The sequence below is a fragment of the Talpa occidentalis genome, unplaced genomic scaffold (genome assembly GCF_014898055.3).
Source record: "Talpa occidentalis isolate TD23 unplaced genomic scaffold, MPIMG_talOcc4v2.1 talOcc4.16, whole genome shotgun sequence".
NCBI lineage: Eukaryota > Metazoa > Chordata > Mammalia > Eulipotyphla > Talpidae > Talpa > Talpa occidentalis.
In genome coordinates this window covers 76,952,313-76,971,457 of record NW_023601653.1, presented here as the reverse complement: position 1 = coordinate 76,971,457, position 19,145 = coordinate 76,952,313, and the positions used below count along the sequence as shown (strand labels likewise).

General features: G+C 40.5%; 1 protein-coding gene across 6 annotated transcripts in view; it reads left to right on the top strand.

Moving 5' to 3' along the window:
- The window catches only part of RACGAP1 (Rac GTPase activating protein 1), a 28,321-nt gene extending 9,602 nt beyond the window's left edge, over positions 1-18,719 (top strand). For all 6 annotated transcript variants that reach the window (XM_037514704.2, XM_037514701.1, XM_037514705.2 and 3 more), the window contains exons 3-16: positions 5,018-5,220; positions 6,184-6,311; positions 7,254-7,323; positions 9,237-9,290; positions 9,911-9,991; positions 10,639-10,756; positions 11,090-11,217; positions 12,043-12,207; positions 13,444-13,738; positions 15,270-15,375; positions 15,525-15,657; positions 15,880-16,015; positions 17,164-17,272; positions 17,589-18,719. In XM_037514704.2, the coding sequence (XP_037370601.1) occupies positions 5,018-5,220; positions 6,184-6,311; positions 7,254-7,323; positions 9,237-9,290; positions 9,911-9,991; positions 10,639-10,756; positions 11,090-11,217; positions 12,043-12,207; positions 13,444-13,738; positions 15,270-15,375; positions 15,525-15,657; positions 15,880-16,015; positions 17,164-17,272; positions 17,589-17,664 (1,802 nt within the window). In that variant the 3' untranslated portion in view covers positions 17,665-18,719. The remainder of the gene's footprint in view (positions 1-5,017; positions 5,221-6,183; positions 6,312-7,253; positions 7,324-9,236; positions 9,291-9,910; positions 9,992-10,638; positions 10,757-11,089; positions 11,218-12,042; positions 12,208-13,443; positions 13,739-15,269; positions 15,376-15,524; positions 15,658-15,879; positions 16,016-17,163; positions 17,273-17,588) is intronic.
- The last annotated feature ends 426 nt before the right edge of the window (positions 18,720-19,145 follow it).

Sequence of the window (19,145 nt, the reverse complement as noted above, 5' to 3'; positions counted from 1 at the left end):
TTATATTTTTTAAATTTTTAAATTTTTTTTATTATTTTTTTATAGAGGCATATTTTATTTATTTGTTTGTTTTGTTTATACATGCACTGGGTACAGTCAGAAGCGCGGAGGGTGAGAGAATTCACCAGAGTGGGGAGCAGAGCAGGCAGAAGGACCGAAGTACATTGCCAAGGGGAGCAGCGGGCAGCAGGAGAGGTCTGCGCGCCATGTGGGACCCTCCTCGGTGGCCGGGGAGCAGCCGGGGATCGAACCGGCGCCGCAGAGGCTGAGGGCAGCTTCGCAACCCAGCGCTCAACCGCTGCGCCACCTGGGAGGCCCTGGAGCCACAATTTAGGGAAGAGCAACGGAGCCCTTAGTGAGTGAGGTGGTTGTGAGGATAGAAATGAGGGAAATGGGAGAGGTTATGATACTAGGCTCTCTAGGAGGAGGCAGCTGATAAAGATGCTGAGAGTCTCAGTAACTAGTGCTGGTTTTAAGCTCTTATTTCTGTATGTATTTCTCCATCTGTAAAATAGGAATTTAAATTTCTGTCTTTGTGGGAGTGTAGGAATTTGAGGGTAAAAAGATACATTGGCTGTGAAAATACTTCTGGAAACTGTTATCTCCTTCCCTCCACGACCCTCCAAAAAACTCCCTCCCCCCCCATTGTGGGGATAATGGTTTTTACAGGTATTCTTACTTTGTAGGCAACTTTCTAGCTTCGCATTGATTTCTGTTATAAAATAGAGGTAACTTTGCCCCCACTCTCCAAATTCCTAATTTGTAACATTGATTTTTGTAAAATGGCACAGTCTTTTCTAGAATCTAGATTCTCCTTTCTTCAACCACCCTAGTCTCTGTCCTCTTGTTAGATCTTAGGAACTGCTCTGTACCTAAGTACCCCAACTCCTTAATCTTGCTTTTCATCATAACTTAATTTTTACTTCTCCTTTTCATATTTTTTTTTCTAAACTAAGTCCAAGGTTACTGAAAACTCACAGTGAAGGTTAAAACTCAAATAAAATGACTTTTATAGCCTAGGTATTTGTTATCTTTGTTTCCACCAGTCTACAAGGTTTTTATCTTCTGTTTTTATCATGAACTGCCTGAACTTTGATGTTGTTGGTGTATAAATAGAATAAATATAACTTAATATTTATTAGGTGCTTATTGTATGCCAACATCATACTAGGTTTGTGCTATCCTTTGTAAGTACTAAAGTGTATGTGACATAGTGTCTGTCTTCGACAAGATTATATTATTTGAATTTCAGAGATAAGATTTTTCTCTCATGGAAAAGAGGATACTACAAGCTTCAGAAATTAAGCTTTTAGTGTAGAAAATTTAATAAGGAACAAACTGATGAGGAAAGAATTCACAGAGCAGATGGGACTAGGAAAATGGGTGCATAAAAAAGAGTAGGCAGGGCATCCCCTTCGGAATGGATAACGGGGTCATAGCTGAGAAGGGGCAGGTGTGAACATAGGTCTGTTCTGGGGGCAGGACAGACTTGTTTAGTTAAGAGGGTATTGCGGGCCTCCCCTGGTGGTGCAGCGGTTGAGCGCTGGGCTGCGAAGCTGCCCATAGCCTCTGCAGCGCCGGTTCAATCCCCGGCCACTGGCGAGGGTCCCACATGGCGCGCAGACCTCTCCTGCCGTCCGCTGCTCCCCTCAGCAGTGTATTTCGTCTCTCTGCCTGTTCTGTTCCCCGCTCTGGCTCTGGTGAATTCTCTCACCCTCCCGCGCTTCTGACTGTACCCAGTGTTTGTATAAACAAACAAACAAATAAATAAATCTTTTTTTTTTTTTTTTTTTAAAGAGGGTATTGCACAGTGATAGGGATGTTTGATTAGACTGGTACAGTGGGTTGGATACTTGGTGTTTAAATTTGACCTGAAACGCATCATTTGTTCAGTGAGTAAGTAGTGCCTACTATGTGCTTGACAGGGTGCAGGTACTGGAAATAAAAAAGTAGAAGCTTAGAGGGTAGTAGTGAAGACAAAGACTCTAGGAGGAATGAGTTGGGAAAAACGTCAAGATTGCTGGATTAGGACCTCCCCGGTGGCGCAGCAGTTGAGCACTGGGTTGCGAAGCTGCCCACAGCCTCTGCAGCTCCTGTTCGATCCCCGGCCCCTGGGCGAGGGTCCCACATGGTGTGCAGACCTCTCCTGCCGCCCGCTGCTCCCCTCAGCAGTGTACTTTGTCTGTCTGCCTGTTCTGCTCCCCGCTCTGGCTCTGGTGAATTCTCTCACCCTCCCACGCTTCTGACTATACCTAGTGCTTGTATAAATAAATAAATAAAATCTTAAAAAAAAAAAAAAAGATGCTGGATTAATCGTTTTGCTGAACTCTGAAACAAAACCCTATATTTTTAAATGAAGCTAAGATTATTCTCAATTTTTTATAAGGAAACTTCCCTTTTTTTCTTGATAGATGGATTTCATATCTTGATGATACTTAGCTTTTGCATGGAGGTTCTTTGAATATGTACTTCATGTTAAGGGCTAGTGCCAAGTCGAATGTGATTTACAAATTGACAAAAAATGTCATGTGTGTTGATCACCAACAAAATTTTTCCAGAGTGCCTTTTTGACCCGTCTTAGAAAACTTAGCTCATAACAGAATTGTACATAAAAGGAATATCTCAATCAGGTATGCCAATCTTCTGGTTTGGTGCTGATATAAACCTTGCTGAACTAATAACATTTGTGTTATTAAAAAGGAGGGGGTCCTTCTTTGAAATGAACTGACTTTCTTTGGTTTGAGTTCCATTGTCCACTTTGGTTAGACCTGTGTTTGCCACATAACAATGAATGGAAATTAAAACTCAAATTTATTAAGACTTATCAAGAAGAGGTATCCTAAAGGGCAAGCAGACCTGTAAAATTACATCAGATGGAAATCTTTTCATTCTCAAGATGATTTTTCAATTCAGAAAATAATTACGTGTGTATGTAGCACTATATTTAGAAACATTTAATTGACCAGTGTGGAGCTAGAAAGATTTTAGGCTGTGCAGTTAAAAAGTGTGTTTCTTGTTCTTTGCTTTTTGAAATTGAAGTATTATAGACATCATGAAAATACACAAATCATAAGGTTATTTCCTTGATGACTTGACGGATTGAATGTGGCCAAGTAACCAGCTCGTTTTTATTTTTTCCTTATTATATATAATGTTGAAATGGATTTGCCAAATGATATGTTTTTTGTTTGCCCCCCCCTTTTTAAATTATTATTATTATTATTAAAACATTTATTTATTTATTTATTTATTTGTTTATTTATTTATACAAGCACTGGGTACAGTCAGAAGCGTGGGAGGGTGAGAGAATTCACCAGAGCCAGAGCGGGGAGCAGAGCAGGCAGAAGGACCGAAGTACACTGCTGAGGGGAGCAGCCGGCGGCAGGAGAGGTCTGTGCACCATGTGGGACCCTCCTCCTGTGGCCGGGGAGCAGCCAGGGATCGAACCGGCGCTGCAGAGGCTGCGGGCATCTTCGCAACCCAGCACTCAACTGCTGCACCACCGGGGAGGCCCTTTTTTTTAATTATTAAGGGGAAAAAACTTCGTAGTATCTTCCAAACTGGTGCCTAAAGCAGCATATCACTTAAAATTATTTGAATTGTAGCCTGTTCGATACCCAGCTGCTCCCCAGCCACCGAAGGAGGGTCCCACATGGCGCGCAGACCTCTCCTGCTGCCCGCTGCTCCCCTCAGCAGTGTATTTCGGTCCTTCTGCCTGCTCTGCTTCCCGCTCTGGCTCTGGTGAATTCTCTCACCCTCCCGCGCTTCTGACTGTACCCAGTGCTTGTATAAATAAATAAATAAATAAATCTTTAAAAAAACTAAACAAAACTATTTGAATTGTAGTAATTTATTTTATTTTTGGGGTCCTTCATATTTGCATTGTCTAAGAGAACTAGGTCATAGTATTCTATTTTGCTAAAATATGTTGTTTACTAAAAATGGAAGATTCCTTATGTGTAAGACTTGGTTTCTCTACATTAGATTGGTATCCTCATTCATAAGTTTGAAATTTAGTCAAATTATTTAAAAAGAGCACAATATTGTTTCTATGCTCTTAGAGTAAATTCAAATAGGAAAAGCGCCCTTACTACCTAAGAGTCTGTTAGCTTTGTGTGAATTTGACCTAGTTTATCTGTAAACTGGGTTAGGCTGATGAACAGCAGATGCACCTTGGACACATCCTCTATGATACTGATGGTGGAGAGTGATGCTTAGAGATAGATTGAGGTTAACCAGAAAACTGAGTCATAGTAGAGCAGTTTTTGATAATGGCAGCCGATAAGAATGAATGCCACCCAGGGTTATCACGGGAGGTACTGCTTTGGAAGTTCTACTCTTTAAAAGAGTTCACATCCTGCTCTCAGTGAGTTATTCAGTGCTGCATGATCGTCTCTTCCTGTGTCTTTCCAGTTGGAATGTTTACATATGCTTCCAGGCAGTGTTAAACAGCAAAAGCAAATTGGCTCTTTACTATCAAATCAATATTTGTATAATTATACAGCTGAATGGCATCACAGGCCTAGACATCTCTAATATTAATCTATAGCTATTGGAGCATATTAAAGCTGTAATATTTGAATTTGCTGTTTAACGTCTCTGGCACAGCAATGCAGGATTCTAAAGGAGGCTGTTTTTGTTTTATGGTTGTAACTGTCCTGGCGTGTGACAGCTGCCCCAAAGGTATCTCCCTTTGATTGCCTTCTGTTTAGGGGCTTTCAGTGTTAATGTTACATCTGGAGCCAGGTGACTGATGAGTTACTTATTCCGTGGCAGATGCCACTGGCTATGCCAAAAGTAAGTGGCCTATTGAAATAGGAATTGCTCCCCACAAAGCTCTCATCTAGAGTGATGAGCATATCCAGAATCTGCTCCTGGTTATTTTCAGTTGTATTTGCCCATAGTTCAGCTGGTCCCTTAATTATGTATTTGGAGTAAAACTAACTAGAGGCCTCATTTATTAGAACATCCCCTACTGTTTGGTACTTGAATTATTAAAGTTTCCCCCTTCCCTTAGAATTCATTCAGCTGGCAAAGGACTTTGAGGATTTCCGTAAAAAGTGGCAGAGAACAGACCACGAACTGGGAAATTACAAGGATCTTTTGATGAAAGCAGAGACTGAGCGTAGTGCTCTGGATGTTAAGCTGAAGCATGCGCGTAATCAGGTGGATGTCGAGATCAAACGGAGACAGCGAGCTGAGGCTGACTGCGAAAAACTGGTGTGTATTGTTTTCCATGCTAGACCTGTGATGATGGCGGGGAGCATCATTTCACTTGCCACATACGCCCATGTTCTTTCACATTAAGGCAACCGTGACAGCCTGTCCATGGCTGGAGCTGAAATTGAAGCTTAGGAATCATATTCTTTATAATTTGAAATTAAAATTGTTTTCTCCTTTAGACTTAAATAATAGCCAGATTTCAAATGAGAATTTAAAGAATTCAAAGTATAGGGAAAGGCAGGAAAATCCAAGATATTGGTCATCTCTCATGCTACCCAGAATATCCTTATCCTATATCAATAGCTAGTTCTTTGTCTTGGTACAGGCAAGACAACTCTGTCTGCTTGATCACTATTTCTAATTCAGGACAAAGATGTATGCAACCAGTTGAGCATTATGACCAAAATAGAACACTATCATTTTTATGTACCAGAGTGGGTCATGGTTCAAAGGAAAGCCTTTACCAGAGAGGACTAATCCATCTTGCTACAGTGTTAGATGCCGCAGTAAGCTCAAATGGTCTCATTGTAGTGCGTCGTCACAACTTTGTGTCCATTTTAATTCATTTTGTTCCACCATTTAGAAAGGTGGGTGGCTGCTTTGAACCAAAGAAGCAGCCAGTAATTGTCCTAATATAGTGACACAAAGTGTTTTTGCTATGCAGAATCTATTTTGGGACTCTCATCTTGTAGTTCCCTCTCCTCTTGGATTATCAGTTTGATTCCAAAGTCTTATAGTGGAAACCTCACTATTCTAGATGGAGTTCATTTTACCAGTCAGAAATCAGAGACACAATCTGGGCTTGATGCGAATTAATATGCTATCGGTGTAGCAGCCTTCCTGAAGACTCATTTGCATAATGCTGTATTTTAATGTCTTCTGGTCTGCCCATCCCATAAATTTGAGGTGAAGCTTTCTCCCCTGGTTAGTTATGATGTTTTACTCTGCTTTGGTCTGTAGGAAAGACAGATTCAGCTGATTCGAGAGATGCTCATGTGTGACACATCTGGACTAAACGAGGAGCAAAAATCAGCTCTGGCTTTTCTCAACAGAGGCCAACCATCTAGCAGCAATGCTGGGAACAAAAGGTTGGGGAACTGCATCTGTTGTTATCTGATCACGAGCAGCACAGCTGTCAGAAGTTCTTGTTATCTGAACTCTTAAATATACTGCTTTTGGAATGTGTGCTGAATAAAGCAGAAAAATACTTTAGCGGAAGAGTGGGTAGAAAATAAAAGCACAGGAGCCTCCCTGTTTCTTTTGTTTTAATCTCTCCTTGGGATGCTTTCACCATGGGTGAAATTTTGATGTTGGTGCTAAATTGCTTATCAATAACCAATCCTGCTCATTGTTAAGAAATCTAAAGGTGAAAGTGGCAGTTCAGCAATACTTTCAGTGTTTGCTCTCCAGAGAGCCCTTGTAGCTCTTCTGGTTTAGAAAGGCCTTCTGAGAGCCAAGACCAGACAATCATTTTTGTTTCACTGCATCACTCTTTAAAAATAGTCTCATCCAGGCTTTGAATTTAACACCCCAATACAATAAATAGGGAAAGGTCAGCATTCTTAGAGCTCTTTATTTTGTTGCCTGGTTGTTTTATAGGGGAATCCTTATGACTAAGAAGATGTATGGACTTAATTTCTTAAAAAGCCAATATTAGGTAATACTCTCTCATGTAGAAAGCAACCCCAATTGAGATCAATTAAACTTTACTCTTCTGCCTTGTGAATTTTCAGTAGCTGTACTACAAACTTAGCAGGGAACAGAACCCATGCATGGCCCTGACTGTAACTTTCAACTGTTGTTATAAGGCCTTTGCTGAAAATACAACTTTTGCATGCACCCACACTCCTCCATGAAAATCATAAAAGCAACCCACTACAAATTAGGGTTTGACATTGTAGTTGTTGCTCTAGGAAAGATAGTGTTATAAGATTGCTGATGTTACCTGACCAGTGGGACTTGTTCCGGGTGTTGGTGAATTTTACTTTCCATAGTCTGTGTCTAACACTATATTGTTTTCACTCACCTAGGCTATCAACCATTGATGAATCTGGCTCCATTTTATCAGATATCAGCTTTGACAAGACTGATGAATCACTGGTAATAAACATTTGATCTCTGAGGATTAGCTACCTTTCGTATCCCTGCTCCTTCAGGGATATCTCTCCTCTCCTCTCTTCTGGAATTCCTTTATTACTGTTTTATTAGTTAATATGTTATAGGTACCAAGCAAACCTTTTAAAATATGTACGTCTACAAGCTACAAGAAACTGGCTTATATGGTTTTTTTGCTTTGTTTTTGTTTTGTTTTTTTGTTTTGTTTTTGGCAGCGAGAGGATTTGGAATTTAGGATTTGGCACAAGGGTAAATTTATTTAACAAATTGGTGAGCTGCATATACTGATTGACTGTACCTTATTGAAGCCCATCTAGCAATAAAAAAATTAGCAAGACTATCCAGACAGGATTAATTTGCCGTTCTTTGGGTGAATAGGCTTGTGTCTTATTTCTAAATTAGTTTGATTCTTGGGTAAAACTTAGTCATACCTCACAATTTGAATGAAACCAGTGGCCTAAAACTTCAACCAAAAGACTGATGAAAGTTTCCAGGCGTTATATAATGCTTTCTTCCGTTATAGTTAATGTGTCTAAACGCTTTGTTACCTTGCCTTTGGGGGGCAGCACCCTTCTCTTGTGGTATACATAAAAAGCCTTCTCCTGATGTTTCAGTCTTTGGTGTTCAGGAGACTGTTAGTTTATTGGCTTGTGTATCTTCCCTGTTTTATTGGCTGAAAAGTAGTAGAAAAATAAAACAAGAGATTGGTCTTCTGATGATATCAAAACAAGTAACTGCTACCTGTTACATGCTACTTTTATGTCCAAATTCAGAGTTTAACTAGAGAAGTAATTCCCATTTTGTAGATGGAATGTGTCTGGGATATATGATAATAATAAAACATTGTTAGTTGATTCTTAAGAGTGACTTATGATGACTAACACCTAAACAACTAAAAACTGAAACAACTTGCTAAATAACTTGACTATGAATCGAAGAGGTTAAATTTATTTAGCTAAGCTATTATTTGCTATATACAACTGTTTTCTAGGTTTTGTATTTTTTTTTTTAAAGATTTATTTATTTTATTTATACAAGCACTGGGTATAGTCAGAAGCGTGGGAGGGTGAGAGAATTCACCAGAGCCAGAGTGGGGAGCAGAGCAGGCAGAAGGACCGAAGTACACTGCTGAGGGGAGCAGCGGGCGGCAGGGGAGGTCTGCGCACCACGTGGGACCCTCCTCCGGTGGCCGGGGAGCAGCCGGGGATTGAACCAGCGCTGCAGAGGCTGCGGGCAGCTTTTCAAACCAGCGCTCAACCGCTGTGCCACCGGGAAGCCCCTAGGTTTTGTATTTTTAAGGATCCTCAGGAGTAAGGAATTCATAGGTAGCTACTAAAATGAATGCAAATGGTTAAAATAAATAAAGTGAATTTAGACCACAGTAAAAGACCAAAGTAATAATTATTCAGTGGTAAATGCCTTTTTTAGAGCTCAAGGAAGAGTGATGATTGAGAGATGTAAAACCTCACATGGAACTTTTTTAAGTGGCAGTATTATATAGAACATCTGATTAGACAGTTGTAATCCCTTAAGAGCAAGAATCATGCCTAACATGTTCAGTATAGTGCCCTAACATTCTGTAAGTTCTAAAACTAATTACAAAAATAATCAGAAATAAAGGACCAGGCACTGAAGATAATCACGAAAATAGTTGATCCTTTAACCTTTTTTTGTGTCTCCCTGGTATTGATTCCTGATTTTACTATAATAGCTTCAATTTTGGAAAGAAAGCATCCTCCCTTACTGTTGCTATAAACTTGAACCCTCTCATCCTTTTCTCCCCAAATTGTGTGTTAGGTAGTCTGACTCAAGTCTTTAAGGTTTGCTGTAAATATATTTGTACAGGGTTTAGGGAAGGCCTACCAAAGACAGAAACTAATGCAAAGAATTGTCAACAGGATTGGGATTCTTCTTTGGTAAAGACTTTCAAGCTGAAGAAGAGAGAAAAGAGGGTACGTATTTTTTTTTTTAATAAAGTAACAACAAAATAGTTTTGCCATGATTACTGCATTCCTGACATGTTGCTCTAGCCATTGCTAAACAGATGTTTCATGAATTCATGCTGAGGGGGTGGTGTTGAGAAAGTGTTCCTTGAGGTTGTAACTCAGGACAAAGTCCTGTTCTGTTTCACTGTTCTGTGCTGCATCTAGTGGAAAAGAATCTGTTGTGAATTGTCATTGGAATTTTATGCAGGACTTTTGTGCTGTAGTAGAAGCTTCAGATGAAATGTGGGTATAATGGGATATACAGAGATCTGTCTGTGTGTGCTTATTTAGGGTACTTATTATGTTTCCAGAGACTTCATGTCCTTAGATAGGATTACAGCTCAGTGTTTTCTGGTGCTGTCATTTAAATGTTTCCAGAGCTTGCCCGTTTCATCCAGGGTACTGAGGATATTTTTGTGTTGGTACAACTTAAGCTCCATGTGGATATAGGCAATGAGAAAGAGCACATTGTTTATTTACTGTATTCCTGGTCTCTTGGATTTACATCAAAGTTATCTCCTGGAATAATTTCATCTGTGCTTCAGCTCTTCAATACTAAAGTTATTGGTCTTTCTCCCCTACTCTAGCGCTCTAGTAGCCGACAGTTCATTGACGGTCCCCCTGGACCTGTTAAGAAGACTCGTTCCATTGGTTCCACAGTAGACCAGGTAAGAAGTCAGGCCAAGAGAATTGTTGTCTTGAATACACCAGAGATTAGTGACCCCAGGCATTAAAAATCTTGAGTTAACATTGCATTGTTGTTTTTTTTTTAAGATTTATTTATTTTTGCATACAAAAGAACTGGAGTACAGGCCAGAGGTGTGGGAGGTGAGAGGACTCACCAGAGACAGAGTGGGGAACAGAACAGGCAAACTGACTGAAGTACACTGCTGAGGAGAGCAGCGGGCAAGTCAGGAGAGATTTGCTGCACCATGTGGGTTGCTTCCTGGCTGGGGATTGAACTCGTGCTACAGTGGCTGCGGATAGCTTCATAGGTTGCGTCTTAACCCCCTGCGCCACCAGGGAGGCCCTGCATTGTTATTTTGGGAGATGTTTAGTGAGTTTTTCTATGAAATAGAATCCTTATCATTTATATTAATCTGATTAAGCAAACAATTGTCAGTTTTGTAGATGATTCTTACTTGCTTTTATTTGTACTTCTATGACATATATTTCTGGTTTAAGGTATGCCGTCTCAAGAGTGTCTTGGACTGGGACCTTGAGTTCTGACTAAGACCCATGAATTTTTCAGTCACTTCAAGAGGGGAAATTAGATTCTGTATCTGTGTGTCCTTCATTGTTCCTTTTGTTTCAGGGGAATGACTCCATTGTTGCGAAAACCACGGTGACTGTGCCCAATGACGGTGGGCCCATTGAAGCTGTCTCCACCATTGAGACTGTGCCTTACTGGACCAGGAGCCGAAGGAAGACAGGTCTGCGGGGTTTGCCTGTGTAAAGCAGCTGATCAAATTGGTGGAGAACTTGTTTCTTAGAACTCTTCTGAGGCAGGGAGTGGATGTGTTGGATAGTTTCTTTATTGCTGCCTGCTGAGGGCCAGAGCACGGTAGGCCTCATGCTTTACCTCTGGATTGCTCGCCTGGCCTTTTTTCTTGAAACAAGTTATTTTGTTTTTTTTTTTGCATAGCCAGTATAGTGTGATGATGTTTACAGGTTACTGGTTATAGATCAAAGTTATTGAAATAGTGGTTCAAGTTCACAAGTTAAGAAATACCTAGTGACACAGCTTAAATTTACTCCTTTTGTAGGTACTTTGCAGCCTTGGAACAGTGACTCCACCTTGAGCAGCAGGCAGGAGCCAAGAACTGAGACGGATGGTTCTGCCACTCCGCAGAGTAATGGAGGGATGCGCCTGCATGACTTTGTCTCTAAGACGGTAAATCTGTGGTTTTGCCTTCTTTTGGGCACGTTTAATTTTTCAGTTGTGAAAGTAATGTATATCAGGAATAAATTTAAATACTCTAGTGTTACACAGTTAAATATTGAATTTCCTTCCTCCTTACAGTCTTCCTCTGTAGGGTTAACTACAGGCTCTAGAAGGAGTATATCCTTCCATTCTGAGTGATACTAAATGAAAAGAAAGCAACTTTGCAGAAGCTGTTGTTTGTGCTTTTTATGATACATGTTTACATTTTATGCTTGAATATAACATGTTTTAACTTTGTGGCACTTGATTTCCTCATTCAAAAACAAGCAAACTGACAGGGGCTCAGGAGTTAACTGACTCCTTTGAGCCACATGTAATAAGTGGCAGTTAATATGGACATTTTCTTTTTTGAAGCCAGCAACACAGTTTATTAGGGAGCCACAGGACAAGACAATGGAGGGGGAGTGGGCAGTGTCAGGAAAGCAGGAGAGCTGCCCTGAGCAGTAAAGCAGTAGGGCTTTCAAGGTTTTGAATATGGATGTTTTCTGACCCCTTGTCAACAAGTTCTACTGTACACTACTCTACTCTACATTGCTCTCTTCCAACTGGTGACTGGATGACCTTACGTGAGTTACTTAGCCTTTTTGCTTCTGTTTCCCTATCTTAAAACAAAACCTATCTTGTAGGGTTATTGTGAGAATTATACATATATATGTATAAAGGGATTAGAAAGTTAGTTGGTACATAGTAAATGCTCATTAAATGTTGGTTGATGATGATGATACTATTCAAACTCATACCACTCTGTTCTTTTTGCCCTTGTTTCATTATCAGGTTATTAAACCTGAATCTTGCGTTCCATGTGGAAAGAGGATAAAATTTGGCAAACCGTCTCTGAAGTGTCGAGACTGTCGTGTGGTTTCTCATCCAGAATGCCAGGATCGCTGTCCCCTTCCCTGCATTCCTACCCTGATAGGAACACCTGTCAAGATAGGAGAGGTATGACTTGTGAATCCATCATGGTGTTATGGCTTCTTTAGCTTTTCAAAACTTAATGTCAGTTTTTGTTCTAAAATTAATGATGCCAAGTATATTTTCTTTCTTGAATTATGACTAGAAATTCCAAAATGTTGACTTGCAGTAAGTAGAGTCCCATTTGGGTATGTCTCTCTATTTAGTACCTTTCTTTTCCAAACTCCTCTTCCCCTTTCTCTCCTCTCTTCTCCCCCCCACCTTTTTTTTTTTTTAAAGATTTATTTATTTATTAATACAAGCACTGGGTACAGTCAGAAGCACAGGAGGGTGACAGAATTCACCAGAGCCAGAGTTGGGAACAGAACAGGCAGAAGAACTGAAGTACACTGCTGAGGGGAGCAGCGGGTGGCCAGAGAGGTCTGCGCGCCATGTGGGACCCTCGCCCGGCGGCTGGGGATCGAACCGGCGCTGCAGAGGCTGCGGGTAGCTTCGCAACCCAGCGCTCAACCACTGTGCCACCTGAGAGGCCCTTCTCTTCTCTTCCCTTTACCTTGCTATTCTATTTTGTAAAATTTCAAGCATATACAAAAGTAGAGAGATTAATATAACTAACCATTAGTACCTGTCATTCAACTTCCATTACTAATTCATGTCCTATTTTGATTTAATAACACTCCCATCTTACCCTTCTGACCTTGTCCAGTGAATTATTTTGAAACAAATTCCAGCCATCATATAATTTCATCTGTGACTATTCTTTCTCTTTTGTTAGAGGTATTCCATGCTAGGCCATTAAGATTAGGTTGCTTATTTGTAAAGATTAATTTAATCTATTAAGAAATTAATTATTGTAACATTAGCAAGCAACATTACCAAGAACCAAAAGAAATGAGTGTGCTGCTACCTGGCTCTCAGTAAGTCAGATGTTAAATTGTCTGTCCTCTAATGAAGAGCCATGGAGTTATCCATACAAGTAGGTTTGTGCAATCAACTGTGAGTTGTGTTAAGTAAATTTTCTTACTAAGAATAAAGTATAAAAGAAGTCTCCTTTTTGGAGTAATAAATTAGTTTATATTAAAGGCCATACCAGTGATCTCACCTTTACTTGTTTTCTGATGTCTAATATATGCTTTGGGAATAGGTATTTAAAAGTAGGTGTGATGTCCAGCCTGAGTATTAGTCTGGAGATGGTTCTTCCAAAATGGTCTCCATCTGCTGGTCTAAGTGGTATAAATAATAACTTAAATCTCCCCTTTTCAGGGAATGCTGTCAGATTATGTGTCCCAGACTTCTCCAATGATCCCCTCAATTGTTGTCCATTGTGTAAATGAGATTCAGCAGAGAGGGCTGACTGAGATAGGCCTGTATCGGATCTCAGGCTGTGATCGCACAGTGAAAGAGCTGAAAGAAAAATTGCTCAGAGTTAAAACGGTACCCCTCCTCAGCAAAGTGGATGACATCCATGTTATCTGCAGCCTACTGAAAGACTTCCTTCGAAACCTCAAAGAACCCCTTCTAACCTTTCGGCTAAACAAGACCTTTATGGAAGCAGCTGGTAAGGGCAGATCTTAATACTTGAATATGCATCCCACAGGGACAGGGATTTTTGACTCTTCTGTTTACTGCTTTATTACTTGCCTAATACAGTGTCTGAAATATCGTAGGTTCTCAAATACTTGGATGGATGAGTAACTATGTGCATGTACCTCATAGTGCCTGTCTCCTTTCTGTCTAAATTGTGTAGGGTATTGACAGGGTTTTTGGTTTTATTTTTTGACAAGTTTTAGGTTGTCCTTTTTGAACTTGGAGCTACCTTTGATTCCTTTTCCTTATAACCCACATTTAATCCTGTCAATAAAGGTCTTGCAAAATATATCTTCAATTTGAAATTTGTCACTCCTTCTATTACTAACACTGTATTTTTTTAATAAAAGATTTATCTATTTATGCATACAAGAACTGGGGTACAGGCTAGACGTGCAAGGGGTGAGAGGATTCACCAGAGTGGGAAACTGAACAGGCTGATCTACTGAAATACACTGCTGAGGGGAGCAGCAGGCAGGACAGGAGAGGTCTGCCATGCCATGTGGGCCACCTCCCTGGCCAGGGATTGAACTCGTGCTGCAAGTGGCTGCGGATAGCTTCATAGTGCTGTGACTAAACCCCTAGTGCCACCAGGGAGTCCCCTACTACTGCTACCACTCTTGACAGCTCTCACCCTAGAGTCATGATGTAAGAGCCTGTTTCTTTTCTTGCCCTCTATTGTGTATATGATCCTCATACTGCAGTAGCCAGCATGGTCCTGTTGAAATTTTTAATGAGATGATGTCCTTTATGTCCCCAGTATCTGCCAGTGTCTTCCCTTCATTCTCAGAATGAAATCCACAGTTGTCAGCATGGCTCCAAAGACCCTCCTTGATTTTGTCTCCAATATCATTTCTTTCAACACCCTTCCGTTCTTCCGTTTCTCTCCAGTTACACTGGAATTCTTGCAGTTCTGAGAACATAGCAAGCCTACTTTTTACTCAAGGTCTTCACATTTGTCATTGTCTCATCCTGAATTAAATATTTGCATGATTTTTTCCTTTATTTCTTTCAGCTTTCTTTTTGGATATTTTGTCCTCAAATCTGATCACCTTGTCTAAAGTAACAGCTCCTGTTACTTTTAGCTTCTCGCCTCTTTTATTTTATTGTATGTATCACTACCTGATAGATATTTGCTTTTCACATAATTCCTTCAATAGAATGTATGCTTTATCCTCAGCAGTTAGATAGTTCCTGGCACATTAAATGTGTTTTATGAACAAATTCCTTCTTGAAGATTGTAGTCGCTGCAGTTCTGTGTCTGCCTTCCTAGCAGACAGATAGGGTCACCAGCCTAACTGCAAGAGCCAGTTTCTGATTTCTAATATTGAGCTGTTGGCCAGTATCCTGCTTGTTAATGAAACTAAAGTCTGAGACAGTCATGAACCTAATCAGAAGTTTCAGAAGCTAACTGTATGGATGAGACTTTGTGGTCGATAACTTGGAAGCCCGCTGTCAAGGGAAAGGTGTCTAGGCCTCTTGTGCTTTCTTTTCATTTACAGAAATCACAGATGAGGACAACAGCAAAGCTGCCATGTATCAGGCTGTTGGTGAACTGCCCCAGGCCAACAGAGACACATTAGCTTTTCTCATGCTTCACTTGCAGAGGTGAGTACAGCATAAACTTATTTCTAGGAGTTAGGGAATTTTCCATGGGGAAGCTAATGTGGGCTGGGAGGGAATTTGAGGGGTGAATTGTTTTTGGTCTGCATTAAAGTAGAGGAGCGAGTCTTCTAATTTAATGCTCTTTTGCTTAGAGTGGCTCAGAGCCCAGACACTAAAATGGATGTTGCTAATCTGGCTAAAGTCTTTGGCCCTACAATAGTTGCCCATGCTGTGCCCAACCCAGATCCAGTGATAATGTTACAGGACATCAAACGTCAGCCCAAGGTAGGCGTGTGTGTGTGTGTGTGTGTGTGTGTGTGTGTGTGTGTGTGTGTGAGAGAGAGAGAGAGAGAGATAGAGAGAGAGAGAGAGAGAGAGAGAGAGAGAAAGAGGGAGGGAGGGGGGAGGGAGGGAAACAGAGAGAGAATGAACTTGTGTAACATGATATATGAGAGAAAGGTTTGAGGTAAGCTTTGGAAGTTTGCTCACATATTTGGTGACTTTTAGGTGGTAGAGCGCCTGCTTTCACTGCCTGTAGAATACTGGAGTCAGTTCATGATGGTGGAACAAGAGAACGTTGACCCCATGCATGTCATTGAAAACTCAAATGCCTTTTCAACACCACAGACACCAGATATTAAAGGTAAGGCCTAAGTTGTGCTTCTCACAGGACCCGACTCTCTCTCCTTGCTTTTGCTGGAGGCATTTGAAATTCATATTGTTAAATAAAAATTAAATTCATTCTGCAAATTCTAATGTTAAGGACAGTTTGTACAGTTCTAGTATCCTAGTATATGTTTTTCTTTTTTCCATGGTCTCCTTTTTTCTTTATACCCATATGGATATTTTTAAAATAAAGATAGAATAATGATTTCTATATAATTTGTTCATTTAAAATATTGTGAGAAATTTTGTTATAAGCTGTAATTTACCTAAATATTCTATTAGGTATTAGTGTTATTTTTCATAATATAAATGCTGCCATCAAAATTATATGTATATGGCTTTTTTTTTTCTTTAATGATAAATTCCCAGGGAATATAATCACTGAATTGAAGAGCTTGAACTTTTTTTTAGTGCTTCATGGCATGTTTTACCAACTTTATTTATTTATTTATTTTAAGATTTATTTATTTATACAAGCATTGGGTACAGTCAGGCGCAGGAGGGTGAGAGAATTCACTAGAGCCAGAGCAGAGAGAACAGGCAGAGTGACGAAGTACACTGCTAAGGGGAGCAGCGGGCGGCAGGAAAGGTCTGCGCGCCATGTGGGACCCTCGCCCGGTGGCTGGGGATCGAACCGGCACTGCAGAGGCTGCGGGCAGCTTCGCAACCTAGTGCTCAACTGCTGTGCCACCGGGGAGGCCCCCAACTTGATTTCTTAAAGCCTTTTGCCATTTTGTTTTGCCACCAACAATGTATGAGACTGGTTATATTCCAGCCTGACTGGCATTGGTGCCCTATTTCATTAACGAGAGTTCTTTTTTAAGGGAGCATGTTGGTTTTTCTAGTGTAGGTAAAATCATGTTCAAATGTTCTAGATTCGTATAATTTGGAGTTGGAGAATAGTGAACTGGGAAATAAATGTAAATTGGGAAATAAATGTCAGTTGCCTGCATGGTTCAAAATATATCCTAGTGTTTTACAGAGTGATGACCAAAATCATCTCTGAGGTTTTATTGGGTCTCTAACTTTAACTCTCAAGTATTTCAGAGTATTTAGCTTAAAAACGGCCACCTACCTGGGCACTTTCTTTCTCCCCTCCTTAAAAAAAATGTTTTAACTTTGAAGTGAGTTTACTGGGACCAGTGACCACTCCTGAGCATCAGCTTCTCAAGACTCCTTCATCTAGCTCCCTGTCACAGAGAGTTCGCTCCACCCTCACCAGGAACACTCCCAGGTATGTGGAATTGGCCTGCTTAGGAAATAACAGCACGACAGCTTCCTGAGACTTCTTTCCATCAATACTGAAGCTTATTGAAAGAAAAAATGAGTTAGATCCTAGCTGGAGACTAGACTTAAAAACAAAGGATAGAGCCACAAGGATGCCCCCTTTAAAGGGGCTCCAGAGGCCTTTGTTGTTTCCTATCCTCCTAGTTGACAAAGGCTGTTAGAATTTCAAGGGTTTCCTACTTCGAGTTGATTATATCAAGTAATGTTAGTGATTTGCCATTTTTTTATAAAGCACTTTTCCAGTTTATGTTCTTTCTCTTTAGATTTGGGAGCAAAAGCAAGTCTGCCACCAACCTGGGACGGCAAGGGAACTTTTTTGCTTCTCCAATGCTCAAGTGAAGTCACGTCTCCTGTTACTTCCCGGCACTTACTAACTGCAAGGAAGGGCACACCTGTACTCCGCTCTGCTACTTTTAGCATTCTTCAGGCTTTTAATCAAGTTAATTGTGCATGGGGGTTTTATTAAAACTATATATATCTTCCTCTTCTTCGCAAGTAATATAATATCAACACCTCGTGCTGTCTTTTTTGGAAAATTTTTGGGTGGCAGATCTTTACAAGGATAGAAGGGGAAGTACGAAATTCATTGCAGTTCTTTTGGGGGACTCTTGGGAGTTCTGGGGACATCCTTTGGCTTAAAGCCAAATCTTCATGGAATGACCTTTTTCTAGTGTTACTTAGAGCTAATTTCTGTGAGACAATGACAGAAGCCCTGCCTCTTTGGTAAGACTGATTTGTGTCAGGGTGGAAGGTGGGAGGGCAGGGAAGAGAAAGGTTTGGACAGAGGATTTAAGATGGCTCATTCTGAAAACTTGAAATTTCCTTTCCCCCATTATGAAGTGAAACTTCGACCCTTCATAAAATAAGATAGTGTGAGGGTGGAAGTAGTGATGGGAGTATGCTTAGCTTCAATTTGGATTGATTAGTGTTAATAGTGTTAAGTGGCACAGCCTCCTAAATGTGATGCCACAAGTTGTATTTATCTTTAATGGGCTTCTGACTGGACTTTGGGTTTGGTTGGGGTCAAAACCACTTTGTTCTGAAGTTGAATTCATTCTGATGCCTGACCACCAGCCCTTGACCAGTGGAGCCCCACTTACAAAGGTCCGTCTCCCACTAGGCATCCCAACTAACATTAAGTGTAGGCTATAAAGAGAGATTGTAATATTTTGTGTGGCAGGAAAAGTCATGGTCATTTTTTCTTTGCACTTCGGATACTGAAATCTTCCTGTGGAACCTAACCACAGCAGATAACTGAGCTTTTCTTCTATTAAAAGATTATTTTCATTGTCTATAAGAATGCTTTCTCCTACAGAATGCTTCTGATCCATAGTGACTCTTGCCTATAAAATACATATTTGGAAAAAAATAAAAAAGAATTTTTTCAAAATGAATGTGAGGTTGGTTTTCTTGTCCTGGAACTTCACCTTCATGACTTTTTTAGAAAATATTTTTCCTCAAAGAGTATAGAGCCTGTTGTTCATCTCATTCCCCCACCCCCACCTTTGTCACCACCAGATGTTTGTCTCTTCGTTTCTCATTTCAGCTCTTCCATTGTCCAAATTGAAGTCCTAGATTTGTCCTATGACTGCTATCCTCTTGTTTGAAAAAACTACTTTAAACACAAACCAAACTTTTTAAACAAGTCTTTAGGGACCATAATAGTGCAGATTAAAAACAAGAAAAACTGATGCTGGCTGGCTGGCTGCCGGGAACATCCTTCACTGCTGGAAGTGACTCTGGAGTGAGCTGGGATGATTAACTGAGGGCACCTGCACTTGGAACTCTGAAGCTGGTGAACAGAATGTATCTGAGATTGA